This window comes from Lytechinus pictus, chromosome 12, assembly GCF_037042905.1.
Source record: "Lytechinus pictus isolate F3 Inbred chromosome 12, Lp3.0, whole genome shotgun sequence".
In the NCBI taxonomy this organism is placed as follows: Eukaryota; Metazoa; Echinodermata; class Echinoidea; order Temnopleuroida; family Toxopneustidae; genus Lytechinus; species Lytechinus pictus.
In genome coordinates, this window is record NC_087256.1 from 20,022,033 (window position 1) to 20,043,776 (window position 21,744).

Consider the following 21,744-nt stretch of genomic DNA (forward strand, 5'->3'; position numbering starts at 1 on the left):
ATCTGTTATCGAAAAAGCTAGGTTTATAAAGGAAATAGTGGCAAAGGTTTTAGTACATAACAATTACGAAAAAGCTGAAAAACTTTATCGAATTTATACCAAACAAATCTCGGCTTTTATAGAAGCCCGTTGTAGCTAAGTGAACGACTCGCTGGGCTTCTGTGGAAGCCTGTCGCACCCAAAGGGTTCACATATTATCCTGAACTAACCAGTCAGTCCGCAAGCCCTGAAAAAGTAGCTTCTTTTATCCAAGTGATATTCATGACTAGAGGGTTTTTGCATAGTTAATGAGCTTGGTGCGAACCAAAACACCTCTTTTCATTCGGCCATAGCTGCTCTAAATATTGACCAATTTTCATGTTTTTGGTATCTTTGTAAAGAAGAAGAATCATTCTTTCAGGTCATGTGTTTGGATTTTTAAAAGAATGTTGTAATATAGGAAAAACTTTTGATCTAAAACATGAAACAAAATATTTTTTTTCATGCAACAAAAGTTGTTGTTTTCACACTTAATTTCTGTTTGGGCACAAATGATTTTTAGATCATGATAAAGCTGAAGATCTAAGCTTTAATATGATATAATTTTTATAAGAAGATGTATTTTAGATGGGTCAGCAGCCAGCTTCTCATAGGCCAAGTACATTTTGCAGCTCAAAAACAAGAATACTGCGCTCTGATTGGTCATAGAGACCACACACCCACGCAAATTCCAATGTTCCCCACACTGGGCCTCTGCAAGGTCACACACACCATGTGGTAATCTCTTAAAATTACCCGCGCCTGTTTGTTTTGAAAACAGTATTCAGCCAATCAGAACTCTGGATTTAATGTTACTCAGAAATTTCAGAAATCTCGTCTTGCTTCTTGATGAAAAAAGCTGGCTGCTGACCCATCTAAAAGATGCCACATATCAAGAGTGACATTTTAAGAAAGTATAGAGTTTGAGCTTTCTGATGATATAAATAATGTTGGTGCCTAAAACACAAAATGTTGCATAATTTGCAAGTGAAAATAGAGGAAGAAAATTCTGTTTGATGCATCTTTTCAGGTAAAAAATTCACTTATTTATCAAAATATTTCATTCAAAAGAAATGACCAATATAAAAGAGTAACATTTACTCTTGCCCATGGTACAAAAATAATCAATAGGGGCCTATTACTCAAGGAGAAAGTGGTTAAATTCTTTGAGAAAGAAAGTCTCACAATTCACGAGATTTTGCAGGGACATGAATTCACCCACGAGAGGACTTGGATAAATCTTGCTCTTTTGCTCATTAACACAGGGGCTTGCGGACTGACTGTAACCCATCGCCATTCATCCAAAATGTGACAATTTAAATATTAAAAAAAATAATTGAAATTGCCTCTATCCCCTTCTGACGATCATGAGAATTTTCATCAACATTAAAGTTGACATATTTCATAAGGTTATACATTCAATCTTCTTTCGATCCTCAAGTTGGCAACAATTATTAATTTTCTCACATGTTGAAGACAAAGATATTGATGGGTAAAAATGAATAGTAAAAGAATGTATGTACTGAGAAAAGTTGCCAATTTGTATTTTTGAAACAGTGATTTTGTTGTTTTCATTGGGTTGCCAATGTATATTAAACGTTTAATGAGTAATTCAAGGCGAACAGCTTTTTTTTTAGGAACAGCACCACATATCGTACTGGGAATTACAATTTTCTCTTTCAGACCATTTTCCATATGTAATTTCTAGCATTCATAATAATGAAAAAGTGCAATACACCAAGCCTCAGTGGCAGATCCAGGGGCCGTGCCCCCCCCCCCCCCTTGAGAGCCATACTCAAAAGTTTTAATGTAAATGTGTTCTTAAACAAGTGTGCCCCCTTTAAAAGGTACAGCATATATTTTTAATGGAAATGTGCCATTCATACAGAAGTAAGGACCTTTCTTTTTTTTTTTGCTTGTCATATTTTTCGTGGACGAAAGGACCTTCATTTTTTGGTGATCACCTTTTTTTTTGCTTGTCAAACTTTTCTCAGGAAAATCCTGGATACACCGCTGCTGTACGTATAAAACTACTGGCTATCAAACACAATACAAACCCAATGGATAAAGAAATTGAAGGTTTTCTATTTTACTGAAATAAGAGCCGTTTTCATTAATTTCCCTTCACAATGGTCATATTCAAGAACATTCATGAACATGCAGTGAATCAAATCAGAATACGCTTAATACCAGAATGTGATATTCATTTGTTTTATTTTTTTCTCATAATATTCCGACAACGCGTTACAAATTTACACACATATTTCTCACATTATACAATTTACTTCACACTTCATTATAGGCCTATTTCGATTTGCTTGCATACTATTAAAAGGCACCCTGCAGTTTTAATAAACATTCCAAATAAAAAGAGAAAACATATATCAAAATATAGGTAATATTGCATACCTAAAAATTATGTAAAAGACAAGTGGATATATGCTTAACATTGTGAAGTATAAAAGATAGTACTGTAACAATTGCATCAAGATTCTACACTCACATTTAGTTCAACCAACTCAAAAGTTGGTTAGGATAAGAGTATTAAACTGTTGGTTAAAAAGGGGATGTACCAGATCTTTCTTCAATTAACATTTAAATGAAAAACTGAAAACAAGAAAAATAAAACTGCCATCTGGAAAACTCAGTTGCTTCACTACCTCTCTTACTTTATGTTCAATAAGCCTTGGTCATGCATATAAGTAAGAGTTAAAGACATTTAAATACATCATATTTAATGTCCTTGTAAAGTCATTTTTGTCTCACCTGCATAGCAGGGTGAGACTATAGGCGGCGTCAACACCAAATCTTAACCGAAGGTTAAGTTTTTGAAATGACAGCATAACTTAAAAGGTATATGGACCTAGTTCATGAAACTTGGCCATAAGGTTAATCAAATATTACTGAACATCCTGCCTGAGTTTCATGTCACATGACCAAGGTCAAAGGTCATTTGGGGTCAATGAACTTCCATGTTGGGGGAATCAACATCAAAATCTTAACCTAAGGTTAAGTTTTTGAAATGTCATCATAACTTAAAAAATGTATGGACCTAGTTCATGAAACTTGGACATAAGGTTAATCACGTATAACTGAACATCCTGCATAAGTTTCACGTCACATGACCAAGGTCAAAGGTCATTTAGGGTCAATGAACTTTGGCCAAATTGGGGGTATTTGTTGAATTACCATCATAAGTTTGAAAGTATATTGGTCTAGTTCATAAAACTTGGACATAAGAGTAATCAAGTATCACTGAACATCCTGTGCACATTTCAGGTCACATGACCAACGTCAAAGGTCAATGAACTTTGGCCATATAATGGGGGTATCTGTTGAATTACTATCATAACTTTGGAAATTTATGGATCTGACTCATGAAGCTTAAACATAAGAGTAATCAAGTATCACTGAACATCCTGTGCGAGTTTCAGGTCACATGATCAAGGTTAAAGGTCATGTAAGGTCAATGAACTTTGGCCATGTAGGGAGTATTTGTTGAATTACCATCATATCTCTGCAAGTGTATTGGTCTAGTTCATAAAAAATAGACATAAGAGTAACCATGTATCACTGAACATCTTGTGCGAGTTTCAGGTCACATGACCAAGGTCAAAGGACATTGGCCATGTTGGGGGTATTTGTTGAATTACCATCATAACTCTGTAAGTATATTGGTCGAGTTCATAAAAACTTGGACATAAGAGTCATCAAGTATCACTGAACATCTCATGCGAGTTTCAGGTCACATGACCAAAGTCAAAGGTCATTTAAGGTCATTGAACTGTGGCCATTTTAGAGGTAATTATTAGATTGCTGTCATAACTTTCAAAGTTTATAGATATAGTGTATAAAATGTGAATATAGGGGTAATCAAGTATCACTGACAAGTTTTAGGTCACATGATCGAGGTCAAATGTCAATGAACGTAGTATTGTATCATTATATGAATGGTGTTTTTTGTGAATAATTATTTGATAGTAGTTTTCAAAGTCAGCACTGCTGCTATATTGAATCGCGTGATGCAGGTGAGACCGCCAGAGGCATTCCACTTGTTACTATTGCGTGCACATCATAAATATTTCATAATTCTCTACTTATAGTACTATCCAATTCATTTCATGTCATAATGCAGCTACACTTATATGGCCACAAATAAAGTTTATTATATTGCATGATATCAATACTCAAATTCACAATTTCTAAAAATGAGATAGAAATTGTACATATATTATTTTTCTTAAGAATTCTACATTATAAGTACTTATGTTATTCTGTTTTTTTAACAATCAAATGTTTAATTTGGAACTAAAAATCTAAATAAGCTAATATTTCAGAAAAAGAAATGCAAATATTACCAATTTACTAGTATTTTTTAAACAAAGCTCACTTCAGATCAAGGGGCATTGTCATATTTTGATGGGGGGGGGGGGACATCCTCTAAGTGACTTAATTCTTTTTCTAAATTGAATAAAATTGGAACTATAGACTTATACCTGCCCAAGACTTCATTCTGTGAAGTTGGTATCTTTATTCCCTTTTTCTTTCACTTTTTTAACTAATCAAGAGTTCAAAGGGGCAGTAACCCCTGTTCCTTAGTTAAGTTAAATTCATTAAAAAACCAGACAAATAAGTACAAATCAATGAACAAATAATACAAAAAGATAAATAATATATATGAGAGGTTTTCAAGGACCCCTAAAAAGCAGAGCTTGTGAGTGGGGCCCTACAATAAATGAGATGTAAGCAATGAAGGAACATACTGTACATAATAAGAATAAAATACAGATATGCTGTACAGAAAAAAAACAGAGATAAGCAAAAACAAATATGCCACACATACACATCCCCCCACACACACACACGACTATAGGCTGGCCAGCTACGTGATAACTCATATTTTTATAGAACAATACTTTCTATACTAGATCTAACCCAGATTATCAAAAAGATATCCTTTACATTGTACTTTAAACCTATAATGAGTTGTACAGTTCCTAATATCAGCAGGTAACCGGTTCCACTCTTTAATGCAAGATGTTATCAAAGAATTCAAGGAATTGGTTCTTATATAAGGTCGGTGGATAAGGTTTTGTTGACGTGTTTACAGTGTCGCCCCTCTTTAGATCATACTGGATGGTCTTGAATTTTGAAACGTGATAATATGGGACAAGCTGTACTTGAATCAAGGCATTAGCAATATTGTGTCTCGCCCACTTGTGAAAATAGCTAGAAATATTGCAATCCCTTTGCCACGCAACAGCATTGTATCTAAACCTCATTGTGAACAATCTAGTATAGAATGTAATACCAAATAATGTTTGAGAAGGGCTATTTCATGAAATGCTACCTTTCCCTGTACCTACTCCACCCTTTTGATATGAATTACATTATTGCACTGATATTTTACATGTGTGAAGGTGAAATGTGTTTGTGGATGCAGTATAGCTGAGTGTTCTAGAAGATGTGGTGTCATATAAACCTATTTGAAGAAAATAATAAGAGAACAAAGTTTTTGAAGAAATGACCTTTGACCATGTGACCTCTGACTGCATCTTAACGTGTCTGTCCCTTAAATACATTAACAACCCAAGTTTGCTTGAAAGGTGATAAGGTTGCAAAGTTATCTGTCATAAGAGTCTTGCATGTAAACTTTAACATTTGACCTGAAATGACCTTTGACCTTTCCATGTGACGCATAACTGCACCATACAACCGAAGTTTGGTTAAAAAGTGATGTACGGTTGCAAGGTCATCTGTCATGTTTGTGACAGACGGACACAAGAAAGAAGATATAAGGATCCCTTAGTCTCGCCTTCACCTCCAGTTGGCGAGACAAAAAGTATCATGTAAACTGCAATAAAAATGTCAAAGAGTCAACTTATTTGAGTATATGTCAATTGTTATATACCGGCGACAAGTTTCAACTACCTGATGATAATGTGACATCCCAAGGAGAGTTTGTTTCTTTTGAAACATCAAAATGAAAAGATTTGCATAAGACACACAATTATCATGGCCAATTTAATGAAACATCATTGCAAGTGCATTTCTCTTATAACTTCCTAAATTTCTGTTGAATATACGTGTGCATGTTTAGATATATTACATTATGTAAAAACTTTCTAAGAAAAATAAAAGGCAGTGAATATTCAAAGATCTTAAAATATCTTGATTACAGAATGTGAATAAAATGAAAGACACAATTTCAGAGTATACATCTCACTCTCACACCCACTCTCCCCCTTCTCTCTCTCTCTCTCGCTTCTCTTTCCCATATTCCTATCGCTACGTTTAACCATTGCTCAAAGAACATATGCCTTGGCTTGAGACCGTCGCAACCTCAAGCCAATTACTGTTAAGAACAAAACAAGAGCAGCGAATACAGCAACTCCTGTGGCAATGATTTGCGAGAGATGGGCTGCGACAGGATCTGTAGTTGTCGTGCGGCCAGCTGACGTGCTCATTCGCTGCGACGTTTCCTCCTCCTCATCTACTACACGGATCCTCCAGCCGAGGAAGCGGTGTGTGTAGCACTGCAAAGTCAAAGAATAGAATATACCGTACTTAATGAAATGTAGAATAAGTTGTAACAATGTGCATGTATTTCATAGAGTTGCCAATAAACTAGTAGCCTAGCGATGTTTGACCTTGCAAAAAAGGAAAAATGTAAGCGACGTTTAAGGGGCATTAATTTCTCAATCATTGATTATTTTTTTCATTGAATACAACCTATAATTGGGAGGTACACTATTTAAAAATTTCAATTTTGAAATGTCTCAAAGTTTCATAAACCAAGTCAGATTTAGAAGGTCGATCCTTTCAGTATGATTGTCTTCATGATGCGGAGTGGACACTGAGTTTTATGCCCTTCATGGGCAAGTGTTCTATTGGTAATGCCATCATGGCTTTAAATACTTACATGGTAATAGAGGATATCCGGGGCATCCATCGGTACTGTCCATACCAATTCACCAGGATCACCGGGCTGGCAATCTACAGTCAAGGTGCTCTTGAATTCTTCAAATGAAGCGTATGAATCAGGGTGTCCTGTATCGTCGGTTGTCTCCCATTGGCAAAGTGGACCCTCTTTAAATTGAAAGAATGAATTTATTCAATTAAATTACGAAAACAAACAGATGATTGTAACAGACATGAGGAGAACAGCAGAGGGTTTCAAGACTTGTTGGTTTTTATCTGACAAAGACTGTTTTATTTGACAGTTACCACAGGGAAATGTGCCTCTCAGCCAATCAAAATCAAGGAATGTTGTCAAATTTGACAACATTTCAGATAATAAATGTTGATGAAACTGTCCACTGGCTTTTAATAAAATCATGATGATTATTCTGATGCTGACAATGGTGATAATAAAAATAAAATGAAAAAAAAACATAAAAGAATATAGATACAGTACAGTAGTAAAAATAATAATAGAAGGACAAATTCAAATTGGCAACTTTAATGAGAATTAAATGCATCAAACTGAGATTACCCTGGCCTGCTGGTATGGATGATCATTGCCAATAAGCCCTGGATGGTTAACAGAAGACTGTACAATTATTAAATTGATATGTTTCAAAGATGGAAAGTGAAGCATAAACCTCTTTCAAGTCTCAAGATACAAAATTAACTTGTTATTGAATGTTTTGTGACAGAAATACATGTATTGCTGAATAATTGCTCCAATATGACAATACGTTTTAAAATGATTTGAAGAAAAAAGGAAACCTACCTTCAGGTCCAGCGAAAATGTTGATGTTCTGTAAACATGATAAAAGAAATGAGATAAATAAAACGATAACCAGGTCCCCAAAACTCTCCCATTACATATATATTCTATAATAGCAAAATATGTAAATTTTCGTATTTCCTTCATATATAAAATACAAGGATATGAATGTAATGCTATGGTCATAAAAACCCCTATGAACACTGTAAGAACAAATTATATATAAAGCAATAAATGGTGGACAGTCATTTGTAAGGTGTTCATAAAGGTAAACATGATAAAAGAAATGAGATAAATAAAACGAAAACCAGGTCCCCAAAACTGTCCCATTACATATACATTCTATAATAGCAAAAAATATAGATTTTCGTATTTCCTTCATATATAAAATACAAGGATATGAATGTAATGCTGTGGTCATAAAAACCTCTATGAACACTGAAAGAACAAATTATATATAAAGCAATAAATGGTGGACAGTCATTTGTAAGGTGTTCATAAAGGTATTTGAGACCACAGCAAAATTGAAACATCAAATACAATTAATACAATTACAAAGTCTTTTCTTCACCTCCCCTTTCTCCCCCCCCCCTCCCCCTCTTTCTTTCTCTTGTCTCTTTTATAAGGTATAGTCCTATTAATGGGATGTTATTTCCGACCACCTATATCACATTAATCATCCCCCTTGGTACAGAAGTAATACCACACCCTCAATTTTCTTACCTCCTGTTCCGCCTGCGATAACTGGGCGTAGCCTCCACTAGGGTCATCGGTGATGTAGAATGGATGATAGTTGGCGCTCAATGTGGGATTATCCCCTCCACTCACCAAGAATGTGTAGGTTTTACCACGAGTCAGTGTGAGTTCTGGTATCAACCGCCCATTGATAAACCAAGCAATACCCCAACCAACAGATCCTGATGATTAAGATGACAGGGTTAAAGATTACGAAAAACCAAGGAAATATCTTAGAAATAAAACAAATAAAAAATTATTTAAAAAATTAAATGAAGAAATATAAAGTGATGTAATGTACCACAATTTTGAGGGGTACAATGTGAAGTACGGAGCAAACTATCTAAAACGTTGCGAGTGGGCAAAGCGATCAATTGAGAAAGCAAAATTTTGAAATGAAAAATTTAGTGTTATGATAAAATGTTAACATGATATTAAATGAATAATAACATATTTCACCCATTTCCTATTCTTTTGGTTTTTTTCCCTTCTTTTTCTTCAGTCACCTTGGTTGTGGAACTTTTGGTGGTCAGGTGCCCCTAGCCCCCCCCCCCCCCTCTGTCTATATGATAGTGCTTTATATGTTCAAAGGATAGCAAGATAATTAGTACCAAAATTGTCTCAATTATCTTGTGCACAAACTCATATCTGCCCCAGTTGTAGACATGGCAAAAAATGCTTCAGATTTATACAAGAAAACACAAACTCCCCTCGAAATGCAAATGTATAATGTGCATTATATTTTGAAAAATAAAGAAAATCTTAATGGGGCATTAGGTTGGAGAATATGGTCCCCCTTCTAAATATATATGCCTCATACAATTCAGGAATAATGAATTACCAGTGATGTAATTGTACCCCTTCTGACCCCCTGTTAATCCCATCTCAACGGTGAAGGTAGCATTTTGGGGCTCCACGATGCCCTCAATGGTCCAGCCCGCCTCCTCATCCGTGGGTGTGGTCTGGGTGGCCGGGACCACGCCCACTGGGTCACATGTCGTGCTGACCTGACTGAAGTCGATCTGGAGATTTGATTCGACTGCAGACAAGAGCATGAGAGGTTTGCAAAAGAGGAGGAATTTTATGAAAGATCAAATTAGATTAAGGTGACAAATGATGAAGCAGAATCCTAAGGAACATTTCATGAAACAGACAGTGATTTTCACTGACAATTGTTACATGCTACTGAAATCTTTGCATGCTGGGAATAAATAAGTCATTGGAAATCACTGACTTTTTGTTTCCTAAAAAAATTCCCTGAACTTAAAGCACAGAGTGGCACTAAAGAGTTTGAAAGTATTTCACCTTTTCTTTTGTTAAGTCTTTTTTTCTATCCCCAAAATTTGTATTGATTTCATCACCATAGTAATAAGGATGGGTAAAATGGTCATCTTACAACAGTCATAATCATTATTATAATTTGTTTTATTGTCATTATAATTTCATATTGTCAATTATAATTTCTTACTGTAAATATGATTTCTTACTGTCATTATTATAATTAATTTATCATTATTTTCAATTATCACAACCACCACCAGCATCATTATCATTGTTTTGTCTTGTTATTTCCTCTACTCCTACTGTAACTATCAACTTCATTACAGTATCACAACTACTAATATCCGTGGCTTCAAACTTATATACTTTTGGGTTCAGCCATTTAATCTGGATTCCTTGTTTTGCAATCTCTTGTATCTCGCCACATAGCGCTATTCCATATCAGTCATCATCATGTTTTTTATGTCAATTCCTATCATGATTAGAATCTATCTTCATATTAACTATAGAAACACACTCTTTCATACTGGCAGCTCATAATTTTATTCCTTTATCACAATTTTATTCATTTTTCTCAAGTTCTCACTTATACTTACTTGGGGAGCGTTGACCTCCTGCATGATACGAAACGCGGCCATCAGCATTGATGAGTCCTCGGGCCCAGATGACGTAAGTAGGTCCACTCGTCGAAAATGCCTTGTCATAAGTCCCATCTGAAAGGAAAAACAACAAGATATTATCAGGAAAAAACACAATTTTACTGAAAAAAGGTACATCTTATCGAGCAGAATAAAATTTATGAAAGGTTCCTGCATTTTCTTTTCATTTTGTTAACACTGGGAAAATAACAGATTTTTGCTCCATGACACACGACAGATTCCAAGGGAAAGAGTATCGCCAAATGCCTTCATGATGACAACGTACAACCAAGAAGTCTTTATCAAAAATTGGTGAATCAAAACAGCAGTTTCGTCCTGGACTCTGGAAACACGACATATTTGCACTTTGTCATCAGCTGCACAACTTAGGATTAAACCCCTGTTCCTGTTCACCAATTTTCGATAATGACCTCCCAGCTGTTTATGGTCATTTGAATTTTCAATACATTTACTGTATTCTTGATTTTTTCATGCGTTGCAGATCGAAAAGTCCCTATTATAAACGACCAGAAGACGTCACTGAATGCCATTTTTTTCTAATCCACTATCAGCATGTCGGGTTCTTGGAACCAAACTAATTTGATCCAATGACTTACCACTAGCAGCCAGCGGTCTCCGATAACTGATGTGGGTCTTCCCATTTATTCTGGATGACTCAACAAGCGTAACGTCATTCGTTGCCGAACTCGATGCGATGTTGTCAGGGCATGAGCCGGCGCGATTTTGCGGAGAACACTAATTAAGAGGGAGAGAGTGTAATGGGATCGTTAAAATCATAAATGCAATACATGTAACGGCATACACATAAATGAATGTTTATGAGTGCAATGGACAAAATACTTCATGAGGTAAAAGATGAAATGATCCATTCAATGAGGCATCCATGAGATCATGAATGAAAAGAACATTCATTATATGATTTATATGACACCTAAAAATAGATCAATTTTCATTTGAAATTTATGAATTTTGATGCAAAATATGCTCATGAAGTGCGAGCTTGGTCTGGTGATTGTCACGTAGATATATGTGCGCTGCAGACACGAGTGTTTGACTTGTGGTGCCTGCTTTCTCAGTGTGCGCATGGATCCAAAATTGCATGATGAATGGATCCAACCTTGCACGGATGATGACGTCATTGTAAAATGGGCTGAATGATCAACATCAAACAACCAATCAGATGACAAGGATCTATTTAGGTGTCATATAATACAATGTGAATGGAGACAAAAATAAGTGGGAAATAAACACAGCAAATACTAGTCCGATGCTGCAGATTTCATAATTGAAAATCAAATGCGTAATCTGGAAAGCAATAAAATAATCCAGTTCTTCTATGCACAAACCTAATGACATCACTGAATTGAGGCAGGTAAAAAGCACAATAAAGCCTATATATTTTTGAAGGCCTCTTATTGGAGCAATTCTCAAGCAAACTAATCACCTGGCAAGCAGTGAAAATGCAATAAACATTGCATTGCTGTGTTTTGTAGTTTATAAGCTTTTGATTGGTAAATGATTTGACAATTTCACTGCTGGGTCCGGCCAGGGTCTTCAATCGATTTCTGAGCAAATACAAATTTTTAAAAATTGGCAGTTTGGGAGTTGACGCGACATTTGCTCCAGTCTTAATATCTCAGAGTCTTAATATCTCAGAACATCCATAGGGTTAGAGTTAGGATTGTAAATAGAGTATTTGTTTAATTCGGAATAATGTGAAGATAAGGATAATGGTTAATTCAGGATTGGAGGTTAGATTTCATGTTTGGCTTAACGTGCAGATTTTCCACCAGAGAAAATGTCATGGAACCATTTGGGAACATCCAAGGAGATGTCACACTTTGATTGAAGATTTAGCCAGCGTATATATGCTGTTGTACATATGACAAGCCGTTTTGAATTTAATCATGTTTCCTAATATTAAGATGTGATTCCTTAATATCAAGAAGTATGATTTCATGATAAAAATGCTTGCCATAGGTATGTTGACATATATGATGGCTAAATGGTCTAGGTGTGATAGAGAGTAAGCTACTGGTACAATATTGAGATATTTTAAATACTGGGCTGCATGGAATAATGAAAATACTGAAATTATTGTTAAACACTTACTTGAGCCTTGGAGCCCAGATAGTAGTCAACCGCCGTTGCGACTCCGTTATCAATGAAGGTCACCACGACATCGCCGCCGACCATCTCCGTGCTCGTCGGCAACCCACTGATGCCGAATGCGCTGTACATTCCGTCATTGTCATCCGTACTGGGGGTACTGTGACGAATGACGATGTCCTCCCCGTCAATATACCAGCAGATTTCAAGCTCAGAATCCAACGTTTCGCAATTGCAGAACTGAAATTGAGAAGGAAAAAGGTGGTGTAACCTATCACAATGTTACAGTCTAAAAGTATCTAAGTGCTGAGCTCCTCAGTGAATCGTTTTCTAATGATGAAGAATAAATGTGGCATAAATGAAAATCTAAGAAACTATTCAGAACTATGATTTTCATTCAGATACTCGTCTTACCAAATTGGGTGCCGTACTGGTAGTCATTACAGTTGCTGTTGTTGTGGGAGGGGTAGGCAGTGGTAAGGGTGGAATGTTGAGTACGTTCTCGTTGGGAATGTCAACATGGCCGAAATCTTGTTTGAATATGACACACCAAAGTCCAATATGGCCGATGTCAAATACAGTGATGTTTTCAATGAGGTTCACAGTGACGGTTTGACCCGTATATGCCTCGAGTACTTTGATTCTGAGGAAAAAAAACATATTTGAGATTGAGGTATAACTATTTTACATTTACAAAATTCAATCAAATTAACAATACATAGTCAAATATCAGTGTTCAACGTCAATCATAATAATACACAGAGATACTAGTAAACAGGAACATAAAAATACCCAAAACAAACTTACTCTCCTGTTTCATCGTACGTCCTGTAACTCTCATCATAGGTTGGTGTGTCGCCTGGCCCCACCCAAAAGTAGGCGTCTGCAAAGTTAAGATTGTCATTCAATAAGTTTAATGCAAGGCAATGAAGAAACAACCACCTCCACACATCTATAACCATTTACTTATCTCACTGCCCTATAGGATAGACATTATCTCTTCTATAATTCTGCTTTCAATAAATTGTGAATTGTAAAATTGATTTCCATAATTTAAACATTCTTATTGGTTTATTACTCCTCAATTTTTTTTATCCTTCTCTGAAACTTTTGATTGAGATCATTCGTATGCCAGCTTTTATACTTATGTCTTTAAGAGCAATAATAGTTGTCGGATTGATAATCCTTGTAACATGGGGGGGGGATTGAAGTGATGAGGGTTGTAATAAAATGATGTTTAGGGTTTTGATTTCCATTACTTTTGGTTTTTGTGTATTTTGGAAAATCTCTTTTTTTACGTTCTGTCTTAAAAAGAAAGGGAATATGTACGGTATATGAGTGCCACTATATTGAGACACTCTTTTTTTATCATTATCATCATCATCATTTTTTTCTTAAAAGTTATGTGAAGCAGTGTTCAATGTAATAAGAGCTGGTACTGAAGCAAAAAGTTAATAAAAAATGTAAGAAAAGGGTGTATTATTATTATTTAAGTGCTTCAAAAAAATGAACAAGAAACATCTTACCCGGCCCAAATCCATCGTAGCGCAATTCTTCAAATTTGATTCTCTTTGGATCAAGGACTATCACGGCTGTAGCTGATGTTTGGTGAGCCAAATTTGGAAGAGCACCGAGGTTGTAAGGAGTAGGTGGTTCAAAATCTTGTGGGAATACAACATGTCCGAAATTAACCTGTGAAAAGTAAATGATGATCAGAATTTCGATCTCTCGTAAGGATTGAAGCACAGCTAGCATAACCAAAGATGAGGAAGAATGGCAGGGTGCTGTCTCCCCCCCCCCCGGGCAGAATTTTCATGACCTTTATTTTTTACCGAAAAATTTGATGAGAAATTGCTCGCAAAAGTGGTGATCTGGTAAGCGTTTCATGAGAAGACTTGTCAGATATTTTATCCAACAAAGTCTGTTTTATCTGACAGTTACTGCAGTAGCAGTGCTTCTCATAAGTCAGATCTGATAATGAGTTGAGCAACAAATGTTCATGCTATGCTGTTCTGATGAACATTTTCTTATATTTTGCTAGTCACAAAAGTTTTATTCTGAAATAAAAGATGAAAAAGTCTCTCCATGCAGGCAAGGTTCCCAAGGTATGTCACCACATTGTTTGAGGTTTCTTAAATCACAATGTAAATCCATGACACAGTTTCTTTATTTCATATCATCTACATCATATGAGCTCTATGACATTCTGATAACAAAAAATTATAATGTGGTTATGAACCAGAACAGTAATTTTTTTTGGGGGGGTAAGGTAGGAGAAGATGAAATTTGGGTGGAATGAGATTGAGGGAAGAGAGAGTGGAGGTTAATGTATTAAAGTGGAAAAGACAGAAAAATTAGATAGGGGAAAAGGAATGCAGTGGAGAAGAGGTTGCAAAAGTAAGTTAATGACCGAGATGCCAGTCAAATTCATGATTTATACATAATCTGGACTTAATACAGTATCCGTCTCAAATAAGTGGAATTTTAGAACTTTTTATCTTAATCAATAATAAGAATGGGGAAAAGGTTACATAAAAAACAGCTCATTGAGAATTATGTTGAATTACCCCAACTTGTCGACACCAGACCGAGACATAGTTCAGAGTTGAGACAGTCCTCGATGGCGGAAGAGTGACCGTGATATTGGCGTTGGAGTAAGAGCCCAGTTTTTCTTCTCTGAAACAAAACAAGAACAAGAAAGATATAGCAGTGCTCCAGATTTGTGGACTAATAGCATATAAAATGTAGTGAATATTAGAAAGAGAAAAATCGGACAAACATATTAATACAGATTTGTAATTCTGATGTACTTTGAGCATCTTAGCATCATCATTTCCATCTTAAATAGGAACATATCTACCCTTCTCACATGATTTTGTAACATGTTATATGAGTCCAGATAATTCATTAATTTTAATCATTGAAAGCATTATGATGAAAATATTATTATTGAAAAACTTATTTATCTTTCTCCCCCCCCCCTCCCAAAGTGCAACTTACATTCCATTTTCTATATGGATGGGGAAACCAGCACCGGTTGGTAAGTCTCCACTCGCTCCTGAGTCTCCTCCCCATAGGAACGCATCTGTTCAAGACCAATGGAATTGAATGGGGAATCAAATTCAACATAGAACAATATATCATCATCATCATCAACACCATCACCATCATCATCAACACCATCACCATCATCATCATCATCATAAAATATTGTTTTCATTATCATCAACACCAGCATCATCTTCATCATAAACATCATAAACATAATTTTCATCATCATCATCATCATAGTCATCACAATCATCATCATCACCCTCCTCATCGACATCAACCCCATCATCCACCACTGCCATCACCACAGCTATTGACATCGTGGCTTTATGTACCTCTAGCTCTACCACCTCAATCATGATCACATCATCCCCTCTACTACCACAACTACCACCACCAACATCATTCGTTGTCATCATCATCATCCACCACTATGCCATCATCATATCCTTCTCATCCTAAGATTTTAACAATATTTACCTGGAGCTAACCCATCGTAAGAGAATCCAATGATTCTTATCGTCTGATCATCCTCTGCGTAAATTGTCCCTGCAACACCATGTGCGGTGCCAGCTAATGACCCAACAAGTTTGCCATGGTAGGTACTGTCATCGCTTTGAACTGCAGACGGCGATTAAAGAAAGGAGATCCATTTCATGAAAACAAAATTCAGACCAAAATATGTTGATCCTCTAAATGATGCATTTCAATTTTGTTATGTCAGTGTTTTTATTTTTCTAATCTATATTCATCATCATTGCTATCAAACTTCCGAAGACCCTCCTTTTTACAATAAGTCCGTTCCAAAGCCCCCGGTTTTTTTGTCTCGCCCATGGCACATGCCTACCACTTTTGTGGTTGAGTGCCCCCCCCCCCCCCCGGGCTGTGGTCACAAATATTCATCATTCATGCACATGCACCATGGGTGCATATTTCTGTCTCCAGAATGGCATCATTCTTTTGAGGAACGCTGCCATTAAGACACCAACAAGAGGGGCGGCATCAGTGTATCTTGATACTGGGGAAGAATTAAAACTTATAATGGTGGTGTCAATATTTTTAAGTTGAAAAAAAAGTCGAAAAATAGGCGATACATGGCCCAGATGTCTTTTTCTTACATTATTTCTCTTTTTCCATCTTCACTTTTTTCAGTACTTAAAAAACCATAGGGACAGTTCCCCCCTGCCCCCTTGCACCATTCCTGATCTACAGACGTGATACCTGGATTCGAAGTTGTTATGGCATCAGGAACACTTGTTGCTGTGCTGCCAGTAGTGGAGATACCAGGAACCATGGAGGTTGTGATGCTGGTCATCGTGGTTGTCTCTTGTGACGTTGTGTTCCTCTCGTCATCGACTAAATGGATCTTCCAGCCTAGGAAGCGATGGGTGTAGCACTGTTAATTCAAGGAGTACAGGTAGAATAAGTTAGGTCTATCAGGGTGCTAGCTGCAAGAAACTTATGCTCGATTGCAAACCAAGCATACGTCCAAGCGTAACAGGGTGTTTCAAGAAAGTTGACTTACAATGAAATGCAAATCAACTACATACTGTTTAATCAAGTGACCTGCACTACATGTATGCTTGATTTGGAATTCAATGTAAGCTTCTTGCAATGCCCAATATGTCGTGGAAAATGTCATCCGTTTGTTGAGCTTGTTACTTTTATTTCTAGACCTTTCAGGACTGTATTCTAATTATACCATCGACTGTGGGTATCAGTCACCCAATTACTTTCTAGCTCTCATTGAGAATAACTGTAAGTGTTCGTTCATGGCATTACTTTGAAATCTTGGCTTAGGGGTGACAGCCCCTATGATTTTTCAAGTAGTGAAGAGGGTCAACCTTATGATTTTTCAAGTAGTGAAAAAAGAAAAACAGGAAAGAGAGCAGAGAGAAGAGCATTAGGAGAGAGTATTAAATCATACTGTGGTTACAAATATCAAAGGTTGCTGTTATCCCATGTATGCAATTATTCTACTCTACTGCTTTTTCAAATTTCAACATATAACATTCATTTTATTACTTTCACATGTCATTTTGTTTTGATCATTGATATTGTATATATTTTGTATTTTACCTTGTAAAGAATTTCGCAATTCAGCCTTCGGCTGCAATTAAGTTTTCCTAATAAAACCATTTCAATTTCAATAATTTCAAAAACAAAATAAACATGTAATTCTATACTATCCCTGTATGTTAATTGGGCAAAAATATGTCATCTTAACCCCTATCAAAATACCCTGGTGCAGCCCCTGCTTTATCAGGTAATCACACCATTTTTTCTCTTCTCTATCTTCTCTCTATATATACAGCATGTCTGCCGTACTTTGGCAAAAGGAAGCAAGTTATAAAATTATCATTTGTTGTAAATGAGCAATGTGTGTTCGTCATTTACAAAGGCTTCAATGCAATTTAACAAAATATTTTCTTTAATAACTTTCCATAGAACGATAATTTCTTCCCCAAATTTAACCTGAACGTGCAACATACAAAAGGTGTTTCAGTTGGGCAGATGTGGGATATCAATTTGGAGAGACAGCTCCCTTTGAGAAGTTCGGCTCTTGGGAGATAAAAAAAATATAGTTACTGTACTTAAAAAATCAAATTGTCTTACATGGTAATAGAGGATATCAGGGGCATCCATTGGTACTGTCCATACCAGTTCACCAGGGTCGCCGGGCTGGCAATCTACAGTCAAAGTGCTCTTGAATTCTTCAAATGAAGCGTATGAATCGGGGTGTGAGGTATTGCTGGTCGTCTCCCATTGGCAAAGGGGACCCTCTTTATATTGAAAAAGTAAATAATGATATTGTTCTTAGAAATGTCTAATACCATATAAAGAGTTAATATGAGTTTGTGTGTAAAGACAATCAAATCAATTACTTCTTAAAAGTGTAAGATCATGCACAGATTAACACAAATATGCCAAAGTTCTGTCACAGATTTGCAAAAGTCTGTAATTGTAAATGATGAATTGAATTTCAATATTGCCAAGTGGACCTTCTTCAAAAATTAATAATATAGATAATAATAAACATAGTAATAATAATAATAAGTTATTCGAAATGCTAAATACCATATTAAAAAATTATCTCTATTTTAGGAAGTGGAAAGACAAAAACTACTTGTTTATAGGGTAGGACATTTAATACACAGATTAATACAGATATGCCAAATTCCTAAAATTTGAATGAAGAATATATTTTTAATACTAAATATACAAAAATAGTTATTTCTTGAAAACGCATAGTACCATATAGAGAGTATCCGTGCGTGTGCATAAAAGTAAAATTCTATCATCAATAATCACCAATACTTCTTGAAAGGATAGGTTTTTTAACAAAAAGTTGTATCTACCAAAGTCTGCAATTGTAAATAATAAATACAATATCAATATTCTGATAAATGATAATTATAGTGAAGTAGCTACAATGGTGATGATCAAAAGTCTCCAGTGTGATCATAGGAAAAAGGAAAATATTGCCTAATGAGGAATAAAAATCAACTGAAGAATATTCAAAAGAGAAAGATAGCACTACATCAAACATTGTCTATGATGTAATTTAATGTTATGATCAACATGGTATATCCTTTTCTCCTTTTTTAGAATGATAAAGTGTACTTCGTTGGAATGAATTACTGGCATATTATAAGTTCCAACTTTTAAATAATATTATGAGAATATAGCTTTTAGAAATGGCCTGAAGAAATTCATGGGAAAATTTAAATACATGTACCTTCTGGTCCAGCAAAGATTAGGATTTCCTGAAAATGAAATGAAAGATAAGGTATTATGATCGACAAGATTTTCGTAAACATGACATCATAGAAAAAACAATTCCTTTGCAAGCACCTAAAAAGGTGGGGTACGTGTTTCAGAACCCCATCCCATTCCATTGCTATCTACCTAATAAAAAAAAAACAATTATAGGGCGCTCATTTCGGGCGTTTCTAAGCATGCCGATTTCTGATTATAATTTAAACTTGGGGACAAAATGAAATGGGCCTAATAAAACGAAAGGGAATTATGAAATAATGATTAATTATCTGGTTATTTATAATGCATTTAAGACATACATTGTACATATCTAAGCGCTAACAGCTTTATTATTACCCCAGTCATCGGATTCAATCAGTCATTCCTGCACACAATGTATGCACATTCTCTACTCCCTGGGGAGCATTCCAGTCAGTCGGCATTGAGGCCATTTAATGCCTTGCCAAAGGACACTGACTAGGCAGCGGTGTGATTCGAATTAAACAAGACCCTCTGATTACAAGTCGAGAGTCTGAACAACTACAACGGCTCTTCTACCAACAATTGTACCAACTAATAATTACTAATTGTGATAGCTGGCAAAATACCGCAATTAAGATATCCGTTATCTTACCAACCCTCTCTTCACTCTCTATTTTACTATATACCACAATCGTACCCTCATTCCCCTTTATATGTGTTTTAGAATTATATTGTGATACACCATGAACCGTTTCCCACCCTTTATCGCAAGGCAACCCCTTGGGAACAACCTCACACCATCATGGGGGGAGGAGTGTTTCACTTATTAAAGAGTTATTAAGTGTGATTTAAAGTGCCGATGTTCACATTTATTTATTCTCGGTGACCTGATCAGCATAAAAACATAAAATTTACACATATGATGAACACAGTAACAGGACATTATGAGATACAGAAGAAAAAAAAAAGATCAAACAAAAAAACCAAAACACATAATAATCGACACACAATATCATTGATTGATTCCCATTAGTGCATGTTCCCTGAGCATTATTTGACCAATACAGTGATATATTTTATACCGCCCCCAGTTTCTATTTACCTCCTGTTCCGCCTGCGATAACTGGGCGTAGCCTCCACTAGGGGCATCGGTGATGTAGAATGGATGATAGTTGGCGCTCAATGTGGGATTATCCCCTCCGCTCACCAAGAATGTGTAGGTTTTACCACGAGTCAGCGTGAGTTCTGGTATCAGCCGCCCATTGATAAACCAAGCAATACCCCAACCAACAGATCCTATAAAATATTTAATTGATTATGTTGATCGGGTCAGTGGTTATGCAAAATATTAAAAACTTCTTAATTTGACAACACATGTTAAAAGATAAGGAGATAATTGATATCAAATTCATTCAAAATTTATAATGCACAAAATGTTAAGATCCCTGCACCCTAAATAATCCAATAAACAGGAATGAACAGTGAATTAGTACCCTATAGGCCAAAATGACTAGGAATAATGTTCGATGCGATGTAAAAAGAATTAGATCTGATCCAGAAATATAACTGGGTGTGGCTTAGTATATAAGACCCATTTATGGGTTTATTCAGGGTGTAGTTTGTCATTTGTATCTCAAAAGAGATAGAAATCTTTGAATGACATTAAAGAATACAAATACATGTAAGGAAGATGAAGTATGTGTAATATACTAAAGAAATATGTCAACTCGCCTCATCATATGAATCTATGGTGCAATATGAGTGTGTTTTGTAAATATTGCTATAAAATGAAGTTGAGAGGAAGAATCTGGCACACTTGAGTGTGTAAACCATAATCTACTACAAATGAAATCTGACTCTTACCAGTGATGTAATTGTACCCCTTCTGACCCCCTGTTAATCCCATCTCAACCGTGAAGGTAGCATCTTGGGTCTCCATGATACCCTCAATGGTCCAGCCCTCCATCTCGCCTGTGGGTGTGGTCTGGGTGTGGTTAGGGGGTGTGGGCATGGTCCCTGGGGCACATGTTGTGCTGACTTGATTAAAATCAATCTGGAGATTCGAAGTGGCTTTTAAGACAAAGGGTTGGAAAACATTTTTTATTTTGTAGGAGTTAGACCTAAATTTCAAATGGGTATAAGGTCAAAAAATAAATACATGCATCTTTGATATTAATTCTTGAAGTCTTGAATTTATCCATCAAGATATAAAATAAACTTTAATTGTTGTATATGTATAATTTTTATATGATTTCATACTGATATTCTAGTTTCTTTTTAATTGAAAAGCCATTCAAACATCATCCAAAATCTTCATTAAGAGCACATCCTCAAAACCACTGAGCACTTTTTTCAGCATCTGAACAAAACGTATATAATTAAGATTAGAAAATGCCAACTACCTTTATATCTCACCAA

At 35.8% G+C, this 21,744-nt stretch overlaps 1 protein-coding gene across 1 annotated transcript in view; it reads right to left on the reverse strand.

Moving 5' to 3' along the window:
- Positions 1 to 2,085: 2,085 nt before the first annotated feature.
- The window catches only part of LOC129273664 (uncharacterized), a 57,620-nt gene continuing 37,961 nt past the window's right edge, over positions 2,086 to 21,744 (reverse strand). Inside the window, exons 25-43 of the mRNA XM_064107941.1 lie at positions 21,190 to 21,396; positions 20,429 to 20,622; positions 19,325 to 19,352; positions 18,202 to 18,368; positions 16,807 to 16,981; positions 16,066 to 16,206; positions 15,535 to 15,619; positions 15,102 to 15,210; positions 14,061 to 14,226; positions 13,342 to 13,417; positions 12,949 to 13,177; positions 12,538 to 12,774; positions 11,022 to 11,160; positions 10,363 to 10,479; positions 9,327 to 9,524; positions 8,474 to 8,667; positions 7,754 to 7,781; positions 6,941 to 7,107; positions 2,086 to 6,554 (exon numbers count right to left, since the gene is read on the reverse strand). Coding sequence (XP_063964011.1) covers positions 6,324 to 6,554; positions 6,941 to 7,107; positions 7,754 to 7,781; positions 8,474 to 8,667; positions 9,327 to 9,524; positions 10,363 to 10,479; positions 11,022 to 11,160; positions 12,538 to 12,774; positions 12,949 to 13,177; positions 13,342 to 13,417; positions 14,061 to 14,226; positions 15,102 to 15,210; positions 15,535 to 15,619; positions 16,066 to 16,206; positions 16,807 to 16,981; positions 18,202 to 18,368; positions 19,325 to 19,352; positions 20,429 to 20,622; positions 21,190 to 21,396 — 2,888 coding nt within the window. The 3' untranslated portion in view covers positions 2,086 to 6,323. The remainder of the gene's footprint in view (positions 6,555 to 6,940; positions 7,108 to 7,753; positions 7,782 to 8,473; positions 8,668 to 9,326; positions 9,525 to 10,362; positions 10,480 to 11,021; positions 11,161 to 12,537; positions 12,775 to 12,948; positions 13,178 to 13,341; positions 13,418 to 14,060; positions 14,227 to 15,101; positions 15,211 to 15,534; positions 15,620 to 16,065; positions 16,207 to 16,806; positions 16,982 to 18,201; positions 18,369 to 19,324; positions 19,353 to 20,428; positions 20,623 to 21,189; positions 21,397 to 21,744) is intronic.